The sequence below is a fragment of the Mastomys coucha genome, unplaced genomic scaffold, assembly GCF_008632895.1.
Source record: "Mastomys coucha isolate ucsf_1 unplaced genomic scaffold, UCSF_Mcou_1 pScaffold18, whole genome shotgun sequence".
NCBI classification, from domain to species: Eukaryota; Metazoa; Chordata; class Mammalia; order Rodentia; family Muridae; genus Mastomys; species Mastomys coucha.
Genome location: NW_022196900.1, coordinates 92,595,396 through 92,609,922, shown reverse-complemented (window position 1 = coordinate 92,609,922; position 14,527 = coordinate 92,595,396). Strand labels below are relative to the sequence as shown.

The following is a 14,527-nucleotide window of genomic DNA, read 5'->3' as shown; positions in this document are numbered from 1 at the left end:
CCCCAAGACACATCACACGCGCAGTAAAGAGTAAAGAGATAAGCAACACAGCTGGTGGATGATCTGCCTCTGAGGCTGTTTCCTCCTCCCAAAGTTTCAGTTTCTGTTCCCAGATCTACCTTGCCACTCCGCGGGCCAGACGGAGCTGGACATCAGCCAAGAAAAGTCAGCGCTCAGGGCTGAGGCATGTGCTGGAGGCTTGAGGCCAGGCTGAGGCTGGCCCTCACCCCAGAAAGAGGCAGCCAGGCAGAGAAGGGCTGGGATCACAGTCACCAATCTCCTATAATCCATCCCCATCTCTTCACTCCAGCACACGGGAGACCGCGACACCCCGTTCCCAACTCACCATGGGCTTACATAGTGCCGAAGTCAATGATGGTGTTGTCTACTTCTTTTGCTACAGAGGCACCCTGGCAGCTGGCCTCTCCTCCCTCCTCCCTCCTCACAGCTCTGAGGTCCTGCAGTCCACACATTCCTCCCTTCTTCCCTGGGAGTGCCTTTCCAGTCTCATCCATTAGCTTCTTCAGAGGTCTCTCCAAACTTCGGTTCCCTGGAGCATGGGCTGGGGCCCCTGCATTGCTCTCCCAGAAGCGATCCCCTCTATTTCCACTGCCAGGCCGGACATCAATGAGATATGCAGACTCGGGGACTTTTGGAGTACTAGGTTATAGACTCCCAGACACCTTACATACTGCTAAACCTGTGCCAAGGACATCTGACATCAAGACACAAGTCTTAGCAGGCCATTGTCTCATAAAAGCCAGAGAGATGGAGTTCTCGCTTTTCTAGGCCTGCACCTGGGCTCAGTTAATAAGAGACTGTCATTGTGGGTCTGCACCAGAAGACCAGAGCATGGAAAACGCATTGTAGTGCTGCTAAGTGACAGCAGTGCCAGTGTCCTAGGAACAGTGGCACCTCACACTGCAGCATTATGGAGCGGTGTCCTGCCAACCTGGCCTGTGTTGTCATTCTGGCTGACATCTGCCTGCTGCTCAGCCAGGGTTCTCCAGCTCTGTGAGCTTCTGGGAACTACTGAGTTTCCCATCAAGTGACTTCCTATTCTGTTTAGAACAGTCCAGGTAGGCGTTTCTGGGCTTACAGTTTGATGCCTAAGGTTACATCTGCCATCCCACAGATTGTCTCTCTGTGTGTGTGGGGGGGGTGCATGTGTGGAGGCCAGAAGTTGATGTTGGGTGTCTTCCTCAGTCACTCTCCACTTTATTCATTTATTTTGGTTTTTGCTGTCCTGTAACCCGCTCTGTAGACCAGGCTGGCCTCTAACTCAGAAATCCGCCTGCCTCTGCCTCCCCAGTGCTGAAGTTAAAAGTGTGTACCACGGGCTGGTAAGGGGGCTCAGCGGGTAAGAGCACTGACTGCTCTTCCAAAGATCCTGAGTTCAAATCCCAGCAACCACATGGTGGCTCACAACCACCCATTAAGAGATCTGACACATTCTTCTGGTATGTCTAAAGACAGCAACAGTGTACTTATGTACAACAATAAATAAATCTTTGGGCTGGAGTGAGAATGTATAATAATAAATAAATATTTGGGCCAGAGTAAGCAGGGACTGAGCGAGCAGGGCCAACTGGAGCGAGCGGGGTTGACAAGAGTGAGCAGAGGTCCTAAATTCAATTCCCAACAACCACATGAAGGCTCACAACCATCTGTACAGCTACAGTGTACTCATATACATAAAGTAAATAAATCTTTAAAAAAAAAAAAAAAGGTATGCCACCATACCGAGTTTGTAGCCCTGGCTATCCTTGATCATGCTCTGTAGACCAGGCTGGCCTTGAACTCAGAGTTCTTCCCACCTCTGCTTCCCAAACTGGGACTAATGGTGTGTGCCACCTTGCCCAGTTTATTTTGCTTTTTTGAGATAAGGTAATCTTAGCACTCCAGGAGCAGAGACAATAAGATCATAATTTTTGAGGCTAGCCTGTTCTACATAGCTGATTAAGAGGCCAGCCTCAACTGCAGAATCAGACCTTGTCTCAATAAAATGAGACACACGGAGAACCATATCCACAGCAAACAGGAGACTCGGGAGATGGCTCAGTGTGTACAGTGCTTGCTGTACAACGTGAAGACCTGACTCCCCAGCGCCCACAGAAACAGCTAGGCCTGCCTCCTGTGCCTGCCTGTGCATCTCCTCCCAGGGCTGGGAGGGACAGACGGCAGGGTCCCTGGGGTTGGCTGGGCAGCCAATCTATTGAGTTAGTGCGCTCCACGTTCTAAGTGTGTTTCTGGTTGGAGGAGAACCAGGGTACATAGTGAGATCCTGTCCCAAAAAAATAGTAATGGATAATGACAAGAACAATAACAGAAAAATCTCACGCGCGCGCGCGCACGCACACACACACATACACAGACAGACACTGACACACAAACACATACACAGATACACAGACACAGACTCACAGAGGCACACGCGCACACACACACACACACCTCACAGCAAAGCATAAGCTACCAGCACTGCCTACGAGCTTCCATGCAACCTGGCCCCGTCTACCCTCCTAACTCATCCGGTTAGCTTTTCCACCTACCCTGTGCTAGGCTTCTCTCCCTCCTGCCTCTTTTCAGTGCCTTGCACACGTGAGGTTCTTCACTGCCGGGGACCTTTGCTGAAGCTGTTCCCTCCAACTGCAACAACCCCAGGCCACGGTTCTCTCTTTAGTTTTTATGTTTTATTTATTTGTTACTCAACCAATCCTTTCTAGGCACCTACTGAAGTGCTATGACAGGGGGCTGGGAATATAGCTCACAGCAGAGGGCATGTTTAGTATGCATGACACCCTAAATTTAATTGCTAGCCACACTGAAAACAGCAATTAAAACTGGGAATACAATACCAAGCTTAAGAGTCTAGTCTCATGGAAGAAAAATAATCTATTCTATCAAGAAACCAGATGTTAATGAAATAGTTATAAATATGCATACATAGTTATATATATATGTACATATACACATATATGCATATATATGTATATATGTATATAATTAGTTTTTTGAGACAGGGTTTTCTCTGTGTAGACCCAGCTATCCCAGAACTTGCTCTGTACTCCAGACTGGCCTTGAACTCACAGAAATCCACCTGCCTCTGCCTCTCAAGTGCTGAGATTAAAGACATGTACTACCACTGCCTGGTAATAAATATAAATTTTATCTGTGAGACCAGTGAGAAATACAGTAAAAATGCTGAGCAGCCAGGCCAGCTGGAGAGCTGATAGGTGTGGGCCAGAGAATAAGGGGCAGACTGCAGATACACAGCAGGTAAAACTCATGGCCCTTGGTGAAGAATGCCTGAGCCTCCCGGCTTGTGCAACAGAACCTGGTGCCCAGCCTGTGGAAACATGAGTGTAGGCTAACAAATCCACTGCAAACCGCTGGACATGGGAGTCTGGGCTGGGTGAGTCACTGAGCGGCAGGAGGTGACTGAAGCCATGGGATAGACAGCCTGGAGAGAAGGGAGAGCAGGAAGAGAGATGACCCAGGGCCGGGCCTTAAGGAAGGTCCGGACAAGGGGATGAACTTCCTGCCACCTGCTACCATAGACAATCGCTGTTGACTATGCTCTTCTGTTCCCCGGGCTGCCTTCTCCAGAAGAGATGGTCCCTAGGGCAGGAACTGCATGCATCTCTCTTGCTGAGAGATGAGATGAGTACCCCCAGCACCTACTGCTTGGAACACAGTGCCATTGTCAAGGCTGTCTCATCCAGTCCTTGGACAATACAATCAGGTTTTTGATCCCCAATGCCCAGCAAAAAATCCAAATGCCTAACTTGTGTCAGGACCCTCCAAGATGCTAAGCATACCTTAGCATGCTAGTCTGTCTTTAAATGTTCTGTCTAGCTTTCTAATAGGCTCATCTGCAGCTGGAATAATATGCAACTGTTCTAAAAGAAGGAGACACTGGCTGGGGGCCTCGAGAACTTTCCAGAGGCCATACTATACCGAATGGAGAGCTCGGTGGACGCTCATGGGGGGTGGGGGTGGCGGGAATCTCTGGACCCTGTCCTCCTCCTCCTCTAAGAAGTGATCTCCTCCCTGAGGGTTAAAACCATGGTCATGTTTATCATGCCTGAGTCTATACCTCTGTGACCTCTGTTGATGAAACTGGGGGTGGAGACCTGGCTTCTGTAATCAGTCCAGAAGCTGGGCTGGGCTGTCAGGAATTTGGAAGTGGGACATGAGAGACTGGCTGGGTTACCTTTAGACACCGGACAAGTGAGGTCACATAACCGTGGGGGCCGAAGCTGCACTCTGGGGCCTATCCAATAAGAAGGGAGCAGAACCAATAATCAGATGAGACAGAGTTAAGACAAGGTAGGTAAGGTGGCTGCCTGAGCTCCTGACTCCTCCCAAGCCTCAATTCCCAGGTTACTTGGGGTCTAGTTCCAAGAGGCATCGCTATTTCTCTGTTTCTTTCTTTCTTTCTTTCTTTCTTTCTTTCTTTCTTTCTTTCTTTCTTTTTTAAAAAAGTTTTTGGTTTTGTTTTTGTTTTTTCAAGACAGGGTTTCTCTGTGTAGCCCTGGCTGTCCTGGAACTCACTGTGTAGACCAGGCTGGCCTCGAACTCACTATGTAGACCAGGCTGGCTTCGAACTCAGAAATCCGCCTGCCTCTGCCTCCCAAGTGCTGGGATTAAAGGTGTGCAAGATTTATTTATTATTATAAGTAAGTACACTGTAGCTGTCTTCAGACACACCAGAAGAGGGCATCAGATCTCATTACAGATGGTTGTGAGCCACCATATGATTGCTGGGATTTGAACTCAGGACCTTCAGAAGAGCAGTCAGTGCTCTTACCCACTGAGCCATCTCAACAGCCCCTATTTCTCTGTTTCTAGAACAAGCTTCCTTTCCACAGAAATTGGCCAGGAGTGTTTATATCATCTACAGTCTTGAGAATGTCTTAAGTTTTTGTTTTGTTTTTTTGAGACAGTATTTCTCTATTATGTAGCCCTGGCTGTACTGGAACTTGCTATATAGGCCAGGCTAGCTTCAAACTCACAGAGATCTACCTGCCTCTGCCTCCCAAGCACTGGGATTAAGACCACGCCAGGTCTACATAATATTTTACACTAAAACAAAAAGACACATGATGAGGCAAACCGTGGAAACATTGATACTGCGTATGTGCCATTTTGCTTCTCTCTTTACGGCACCAGAGACTGGACCTAAGATGCTGAGCTGTACTATCCCCACCCTACAAATATTAAAACCTGAGGATGAAATCCTTAGCCAGAGGAGGTAGTACACATCCACAATTGTAACATGCAGGAGGCAGAGGCAGAATCTGAGGCCAGCCTAGGGCTATACATAGCAAGACCCTGTGTCAGAAAGAAAAGGAAGGGAAAAGGAAAGAGAAAAAAAAGAAAGAAAAGAAAACCAAAACCACTGGGTATGCGTGTGGTGGTGCACACCTGTAATCCCAGCATTCAGTAGTCATAGAGACAGGGGTATCATGAATTTCAGGATAGCTTGGGCTAGACCCTGTCTCAAAACACACACACACACACACACACACACACACATGTGAGAGCGCACCAAAGAAAAGGTAATTCTGACTCCATCACAATTTCAGCTATGCAGTGTAAGACATGATATGGATTTTACGTAAACATTCCCCTAGCCATGACCCTTCCCTCACCTATCAGCTCTGAAGATAAGCACTAGAAGAAGTATGCACATGTCCACAAGGACGGCCTCTTACAGAGCACGGGTCAAAACGGTCTCCTGACTTCCTGACATACCGGTGTCCAACTGGCCCCTGAATTCACCTCACTCGTGTTCTCCACTAAACTGGGGTCACCTCGTCTTCTACCTGGAAACAGAACTTCCTCCCAGAAGTTCCCATGTAGCATGGGGTCTGCACTGGCTCCCGCCCTAGCCTATCCCTTTGGCCCCAGACAGGACTGACTGTGCCTTTCACTGGACACTCAGGACAACTCCTGGCAGTTTCCAAGCAGGATCATTATGCCCTTGGTGCCCAGCACAGAAGCGGCATAGAGAGCTGCTGCACAAAGCACAGCCGCCAGCCAGGCCTGCTGTGTCCCACAGGGCAGCTGCCTCGCTTGCCCTGTGAAAGTCAGTGGGGTGGTGGCTACAGAGGGGTCCAGGACAGGCAGGGGCTGTCTGATGCAGGGAGTATTGTAATACTACCCCCGTGTTGCACAGAGATTCACAATGAAAACCGGGCAACCATTTGCAACCCAGTGAGGTTTTAAGCAGGGAGGAATCATGAGACTCGGGTTCAAGATGAAATAATTGAGGTCTGGAAAAGTTCTAAAAGGTGATGTTTGCAAGAGAGTGGGCCCAGAGGCTAAGGCAATGAGAGAGAAATGTCAACCGCCCCACTCCCTCGCTCTCGAAGCTCAGGCAGTGTCTTGCCCTCCTCTCTGTGTATGGGTTTCTCCATCTTAAATAAGAGAAATTCTAGCTGATTCCTCTTTTACCAGGGTCCTTCAGCCTGGACATCCTTGGTTCCTATGACCTGTCCAGGGTCCTTCCCAGTAAGGTGGACAAAAAAGGCCTGCAGGTCGTAGGACAGAGTCCCTAGTTACTCCCAGGAAACTGCTTTGAACTAGGAGTCTTCATTCAGGAAGCAATTGCAGTTTCAAGCCTGGTGTTAGGTCAGTCATTCCCAGTACTGGAGGGAGGAAAAAAAAAAACTCCCAATATCAAACTACATGTAAGCATAGCACAATAGCAGAGAGACATGACCACAAAACCAACCAGAAAACGCCAGTAAGACCTAAGTCATAAGTCATAAGTCAGACGCTTAAATTTTGGACACTGGAATGTTGAAGGGGAAAACCAGGCTTGGGGATCTCGTGCCCTTCTGTTGCAAAAGTGAAAGCTTGCAAGCACACAGATCTGAGGGGAAAGAAAAAAACAACAAGTTGGATTTTGTCTGGCCTGACCTGAGGCAAATCTGAGCTTACACAGTCAGGTAAGGTCAGTCAGTCAAATGCATAGGCACTTACAGCCAGAGTGGGCCCTTGTGCTCTGATCCAACACTTTAATGGACAACCTGGAGAAGAGGATGATGGGTAAAATCCCTACAGATGCTGAAGGGTCCTGAGACGTGGTGTCTCTGAACCTATCTATGCATCACTTGAAATCGTCAGTCTTCGTACAATTCTCTGCCTTCCTTACCAAGGAGGAAAAAGTCCAGACAGAGAGCCAGCCAGTCAGGGGACAAGAGGAAGGGAGATTTCCTAAGACCTCAGCTCAGAGTATTTCTCTGTAGCTTTGTATCTGCCACACAGTAGGTACAACTTCTGGAGAAGGGTAGGGGGCCAGCTGACCACTGAGGTCCAAAAGGCTACCTCAAACGGGGCATCCTCTAGAAGAGAGCTGGGCTCATATTATCCCCCTCTGGCCCCAGACTACAGGCTGTCTGCTCCAGAATATTCCTAGTGGACAAAAACCTGCAGCGAGTTCAAAGAAGAGGAATGAACTCCAGTGAACTTGGGAATGGGGTGGGGCAGCCTACAAGGGCGAAAGAAAGAGCCTGGGACACTTTGCCTGGAAACACAAAGAGGAGAGGGGAGGGGAGAGGAGCCTATAAATTGGCCCGCGATAGCCAAGGTGAACCCCGGCTCCTGGCGCCTTCCCATTCACATTCATTCCACAGGGCCAGCCAAGTCTCAGAACCAGCAGCCAGGAGGAGGGGGCCTCCTCTCTCTTGCAGCCTGGGAGAGGTAAGTTCAGGACTGAGCCTGCTTCTCAGAAAGGGAGTGACCCGAGGGGTTGCATATTTGTGGGGTTCTAAAAACGAAAACACAGAACTGTAAGCCACTGAGCAAATAAATACACATATAATGGGCAGGTCGCCCAAAGTATTCGGGAGATGTGCCCCAACATGTGGAGTCTGTATCGAGGTGACCCTGAGATCCTCGACAAAGTCCATCTGGTCCTCTCTGCCCGGCTCCACCGTGGGGACACAGATGTTTGAGATGAGCTCGGTTCCCACAGATCTAGGAAGGGCGGGTTTCTGGAGCGCCGCGAAAAGCTATCCTAGCTCCAAGCATTCCTGCAAAGGTCAAAGCCAGGCCCCAAGTTGACGTGAGGTCCCCTCCCGCCTCGGCCCCTCACCTCCTCCCGTGCCAGCGCCGCCCCGCGGCACCGGGGCATCTTGGCGGCGAAGGCAGCTGCCCCGGCTGGGGAACTGAGGTCCTCCGCGGTGACGGCCAGGAACTCCGCGACACTGAGCTGCTCGGGCATGGCGGGCGAGAGGCGGAGACGCCGGGACTGCCTAGAGCGCGGGGGACGCTGCACTTAACCGTGCTGGTGTAGCTGCTCTGCGCAGGGCCGGTCTCACGACCCGCAGCGTCCCAGTCGAGGCCTCTTCGCTCCCTGCTCCGCCCCGCCCCTAACTTCTCGGCCACGCCCCCGCCCGCCTGCCTTTCGCTTCGGCCACGCCCCCACCCTTCACTCTCCGGTCACACCCCAGCCGCGCCCCTAACTCCCTGGTCACGCCCACTCTGCCCTGCCTGCAAGACCTACAGTTGGGGCAGTTGGGGAGCGTTCTCCCGGGGCTCGGCTCTTGACTCCCAGGCCCCGCCCCCCGATACGCTTCCCTTCTTAGCCCCGCCCCCAAGGCCGACAAGCTTCGGAGTGCTGCACACTCACACCCACCACAGCTCGACCTGCATCATCCAGCCCCGCCCCTAGCTCGGTGCTCTCGCAGGCTCCTGGTTCACTGGTTCGCTTCTCCTCACTCTAGGTCCTTCAGAGTAGTCGTCTTCTTCTATCTCACCGGTGCGGAGATTAAAGGCCAGGCCCGTGCCACCGAGACCATATAAGATATTCCGCCACCAGCCAGCTACGTGCCATTAAATCAATTGCCCCTCTGGTTTTTAAAAGGAGTCGTGTCATAACCCAGAATATGTTGTTTAAGTAGGAACGAGAGAGGTTCACCCTTAACTCACGTACACAGAATAGCTCGGGTTTTTGCTGCTGTTGTTGTTTTTCGGTTGTTTTGGTTTGGTTTGGTTGGGTTGGGTTTTGCCCGGTTTCCAGCTGTGAGCCAGGGACCCTTCCCATTGCCTTATACTCCAGCTCCTCTTCTGCTTCTTCTTGAAAGCCTTATTTTCTTAGTCCATCTCATGAGGCTTTTTCAGAGGCTTCTTGATACCTTCATCGCCCAACCTGGCGCCTGGCATCTGGCGCCCTTTTCCCAGACCAGATGCTAAGTGGTTCCTTCAGGCTCCATGCTGAACCCTCCAAATTTGCTTCTCCCTGTCTACCTCCCTCAGTTTTTGTTTATTTGATTTTGGTTTTGTCTTTCAAGGTTTAGCTCAAATGTTTCAAACGTTATCACAAGGCTTATCCTGACCACCCTATTTAAAACTAGTCACCCCCTGCCTCCCCACCCCTCACTCCACATCCCCCACCCATCTTTATTCTGCTAGGGTTTTGTGAATGAATACTGGGTGCTCTTGGAGGCTAGAAAAGGGCATCAGATCCCCCGGAACTAGAGTTACAGATGATGGTGAGCCACCATGTAGGTGCTGGGAATTGAACCAGGGTCATCTGCAAGAACAAATGTTCTTTAGCCACTGAGCCATCTGTCCGGGCCCTTTAAACATTTTTCATTTTTAGAAATTTGCTGTGTGCATGAATGTGTGTGTATGTGTACTCACACGTGTATAACATGCAGGAACTCATGAGGGCAGGTGACAGCTTTCAGGAGTTGGTTCTCTCCGTCCCACGTGGGTTCCAAGGATTGAACTCAAGTCATCAAGCTTGAGAGGAGGCTCCCTTTCTTATGTATCTGTTTATTTATTTATTTATTTTTGTTTTTTGTTTTTGAGACAGGGTTTCTCTGTGTAGCCCTGGCTGTCCTGGAACTCACTCTGTAGACCAGGCTGGCCTCGAACTCAAAAATCCACCTGCCTCTGCCTCCCAAGTGCTGGGATTCAAGGCATGCAACCGCCACCGCCCGGCTCTGTTTATTTATCTTGAGACAGGGTTTTATACAGAGACAAACTTAATGTGTCGCCCTGGCTAACCTCAGCCGCCTGGCCCACATGCTTCCACCTCCCAAATGCGACGGCAGACATGGTCCAGCACACCAGCATTGCTCTCTGTGTGCTAGCCCAGAACTGTATGCAGCACACCTCTTAAAGCTGCCCAGGACGCTGCTGCCTGCCTGCCTTTCTTCTTCCTTCCTTCTGTCCTCTGTCTTTTTTCTTTCCTTTTGAGAAAGGGTCTTACTATGTGGCTCTGGATGGCCTGAAACTCACTATATATACCAGGCTGAGCTTCACTTCACCAGAGCTCTGCCTGCCTCTGCTGGGATAAAGGCACATGCCACCAAGTCTGGTTCATGCGGCTTTCTTATCACCTCCCATTTACCCTTCCCTCTCCACTACTGCGTAAATTCTATAAGAAAAGGGTTTTGTTCCGGTGAGGGCTTTGTGGGAGACCAGGTTAGGGTCCAGAGACGCAGACTGTCTGGTTGAATCCTGTCTTTGCTATCCGCCTTAGGTACGTGGCTTCACTGCTGTGGGCGCCAGGCTCCTCTCCTCTCACTGGTGGGATGAGGATGCCTTCCCTCCTAAGGTCGTCAAATTGAGTAGAGTATAATCGAAATGCAGAGTTTGGCCTTGGCACGCCTTCGCCGTGTTACTCATAGCTCCCACAGCTGATGCAGAGTAGGCAAGCAATGGACATACTGTGGCATGGCAGTTTTCGTGTGCTCAAAGCCAGCTGACCCATGAGCAGAAAGGGCAGAATCCGAATCCAGGCTTATCTGAAGTCAGACTCCCTGCTTCTTCTGCTGCCGTGTGAGCTACCTTCTGGGGACAGGTTCTAGGCTCATCTCCAGGATGTAGGTAATCCACAATTTCTAGTGCAAATGAGAACTGATGAAGGGCCATGGGGCTGGGAGTAAAGAGGATTCCCACCCTGAATCCAGGCCATGCTTTTGTACTCCACTCCCAGCGCCTTCTTGACCTAGCATGATCCGCCCACCTCTTCTGTCTCTCAGGAGAAAAGAATCAATCTGCATGCAGTTCCTGAGGGCACCAGACTGAAATCTGGCTGCTCCTGTCACCTGCCTGCCCAAAGCCTGTCCCTGCTGCCCACCAGCTCAGAGCCCCTGTAACTCCAACTCCAGGGAATCCAACACTCTCTGTGTCCTCCACAGGCACCTGCGCACACACAAGCACATAACTTAAAAATAAATCTAATAAGAGGGAATGCATGTCGATCCATCTACACAGCTGGAGTTCCTAAGAAGGGGTTTCTCATGTTCCCAGGACATGAACTAATCATGAAAGCGAAATCATCGTTTATCAGAGACGCTCTTCGTCTTGATTCTAGGTCCAGTCCATACAATCCTCTCAGAATTAGCTCCCCATGTGGCTCAATTTGCCTTCTTGTTTTTCCCTCACACTGTCTGTTGGGCTTTATAAAAAAGAAAGAACCAGAGTGTGTTTGTAGAGGCTCGGTATGGTGATGTGGAAGGGGGCGCCTCTGCGGGGCCCATGCTGAGGCATCCCTTCTCCCTGAAGTACCAGCCATACCACAGATATAGTATAAAGAGAGTTTATTGAGGACATGAAAAGGGGAGTTGAGGGAAAGAAAGGGAGAGAGGGGGGAGAGAGGGAGAGAGGGAGACAAGAGGCCAGCCAGGAACACGTGGCAAAAGTGGGGAGGGGAATGGGGAGAGAAGAGACAGAGAGGGTAAGCAGGAAAGGAGGGGCAAGGAGCCCCTTTTACAGTAAGTCAGGCATATCTGGCTGTTGCCAGGTAACTGTGGGCAGAGCGTAGAAGGAATGCCAGCCAACACTGCTGAGACATACACGGACCCTACTTCTTCTCTTTTCTCATCTTTCAGCTTGGTAATTCCCTGACCTCAATTGTTCCCACGAGTTCCTGGCCAAGGAACTGAGAGTCAAACACAGTCCCTTCCCAGGGCTCAGCGATCTTTGTACAGCCTCCGTTCAAGCCACATGCTGACCCTAATCTTTGAATCTCAATTCTTAAATTTCTTTAAGAGAGAACTAGATATTTCCTGGCAGAAAGAGACACAGGACAACCCCAAACTTGAGCAACATATTTGGTGCTATGGCTCCCCCTAGTGTTGGATAGTGTGCAACCTACACAGCGGGAAAGCAGAACATTGTAAGTGGCCTTGAATACTAAGTATGGTGGGCCAGACTTCAGTAGAGCCGGCAAGTGGGGCATACCCACCCGCAGAGCAGAAGCAAACATTTCGCCCACACACGTCAGTTTCCAAAAAAACTGTGTGAATGGATTAGATACTTCAAAAATCAGATTCTCAAAGGGTCAAGGAATCCATGAACAAGGTTGGAATCTTCTAAAGAGATAGGCACATACTATTTGGTAGGTACATACAGATATCTGCTACAGGAATGTATATCAGAGTACTTCTTCATAGCTAGGCACCACCATAGATCTTAAGAATAGGAATTAGGGCCGGGCAGTGGTGATACACGCCTTTAATCCCAGCACTTGGGAGGCAGAGGCAAGTGGATTTTTGAGTTCGAGGCCAGCCTGGTCTACAGAGTGAGTTCCAGGACAGCCAGGGCTACACAGAGAAACCCTGTCTCAAAAAACAAAACAAAACGGCTGATAAAATCAAGGTCATCCTCTGCTACAGAGAGAGCTTGAAGACAGCCTGGGCTACATGAGATCCTGTCTCAAAAAAAGGTAAAGCTGAGAGAGGGCTCAGTGGCTTAAAGCACAAACTGCTCTTGCAGAGGACCCAGGTTTGATTCCCAACATCCTCATCTGTTGTAATAATTACTTTGTCTCAAATCAATGGTTCTACCCCACTTTTTTAAAAAAATGTATGTGAGTACACTATAGCTGTACAGATGGTAGTGAGCCTTCATGTGGTTGTTGGGAATTGAATTTTTAGGACCTTTGTTCACTCTGGTTGGCTCCATTCACTCAGTTCCTGTCTGCTCTGGCCCAAAGATTTATTTATTAGTATACATAAGTACACTGTCACTGTCTTCAGACACACCAGAAGAGGGCGTCAGATCTCATCACGGATGGCTGTGAGCCACCGTGTTGTTGGGATTTGAACTCAGGACCTTTGGAAGAGCAGTCAGTGCTCTTACCTGCTGAGCCATCTCGCCAGCACCATCTACCCCACCTTTTATCATTCAGTTCAGAGATTAAAAGACATACAACCTTTATATTTATAATCAGCCTAATCAGTACTAGAGCTGGGCAGATATCAACCCTCTAAGCTATTAGAATCTACTCCCCCATCAATAATCCTGAATTATAACTTGCCATGTTCCATCTGGGCTGCTCTTAACTCCAATTGACCAGCCCTCATGGCCACGCTTTTATGACTCACCTACCCCACAGCATCTTCTCTTCCCACACACTCTCTCTCTGTGTGGTCTCCTCAGACACCAAGCCTGGGAACCCCAACCCCACCTATCTCTCTTCTGCCCAGCTACAGGCTGTAAGGATCTTTTTCAGCAAACGTGGCAGGCAAGATTACACAGCATCGCTTGAGTCTGTGCAGATTCTTCTGTCCTCGGAGTAACCAGGCCTTGGCAGTCAGTATTTAGCATTGCGATACATAGCAAAAGACCAAACGTCCGCACACATCAGACAGGCCACAACTGCCTGTAACTCCCGTTCCAAGTGATCTAACACTCCCTTCACCACCTCATGTATACACATGTACATATAAATTAATAACAGCAGCAACAAAAACAATAATAATAATAAGTTTAAAGGAGATGAGAGGGATTGAGGTGGGATGGGTATCCCAGGACATGAAATAATAATCTAATTGAAACTTATCAAAACCTTACTTTGTGCCAGGTAGGGTGATACATACCTTTAATCCCAGCACTAGGCAGACAGAGGCAGGTGGATATCTCTGAGTTAAAGGCTAGAACAGCCAGAGCTAAATAGAAAGATCCTGTTTCTGTCTCAAAAATGAACAACTTAGGAATCCTCACAAAGGTAACTTACCCAAAGGCCGGTTGACACAGCTCAGGGATGGAATGACTGGGTAGCCTGGTGAGAGCCTGGATTTGATTCCTAGCACTGTAGCAAAGCAAAACTTGCCTAAGTTCATTAGCCAGGAGGTGAGGTAGCCAGAAAGACAGATGCCAGCATCCAGTCTAGATGTGACTGGATGCCCAGTATCAGCTCCGAGCTCCCCTAGCCAAGAATGAGATGGATTAGCAAGCTTGTTTACTTACCTTGTCCTGGCCACTTGCCAGCTGTGTGACTTCAGAAAAGTAAATTCACCTTTCTGAGCCTCAGTGGACTTGCTGAGCCTCAGACTTCTGCATGGGTTTTGAAATGAGGGTCGCGCCTTTCCTTGTGGCCACCAGAGGGGAGTAGTGCTCACCCTGACACCCAGACAGAACTCGGGCCAACACCTTCAGAGGGCCGTGTTGCTGATTTTACTTTCTGTCCTTTTTCTTTTCTTCATTTTTTGTTTTTTTTTTGTTTGTTTGTTTTTTGTTGTTTTTTTTTTTTTTCAGAAATGTCTCACTATGTAGC

General features: G+C 49.4%; 1 protein-coding gene across 3 annotated transcripts in view; it reads right to left on the bottom strand.

Annotated features, from left to right (window-relative positions):
* Asap3 (ArfGAP with SH3 domain, ankyrin repeat and PH domain 3) overlaps nucleotides 1-8,601 on the bottom strand; it is a 42,748-nt gene extending 34,147 nt beyond the window's left edge. The window contains exons 1-2 of one of the 3 annotated variants that reach the window (XM_031379089.1): nucleotides 8,519-8,601; nucleotides 8,108-8,267 (exon numbers count right to left, since the gene is read on the bottom strand). In XM_031379089.1, coding sequence (XP_031234949.1) covers nucleotides 8,108-8,236 — 129 coding nt within the window. In that variant the 5' untranslated portion in view covers nucleotides 8,237-8,267; nucleotides 8,519-8,601. The other 2 variants (XM_031379090.1, XM_031379091.1) reach the window with 2 other exon arrangements.
* Nucleotides 8,602-14,527: the final 5,926 nt, after the last annotated feature.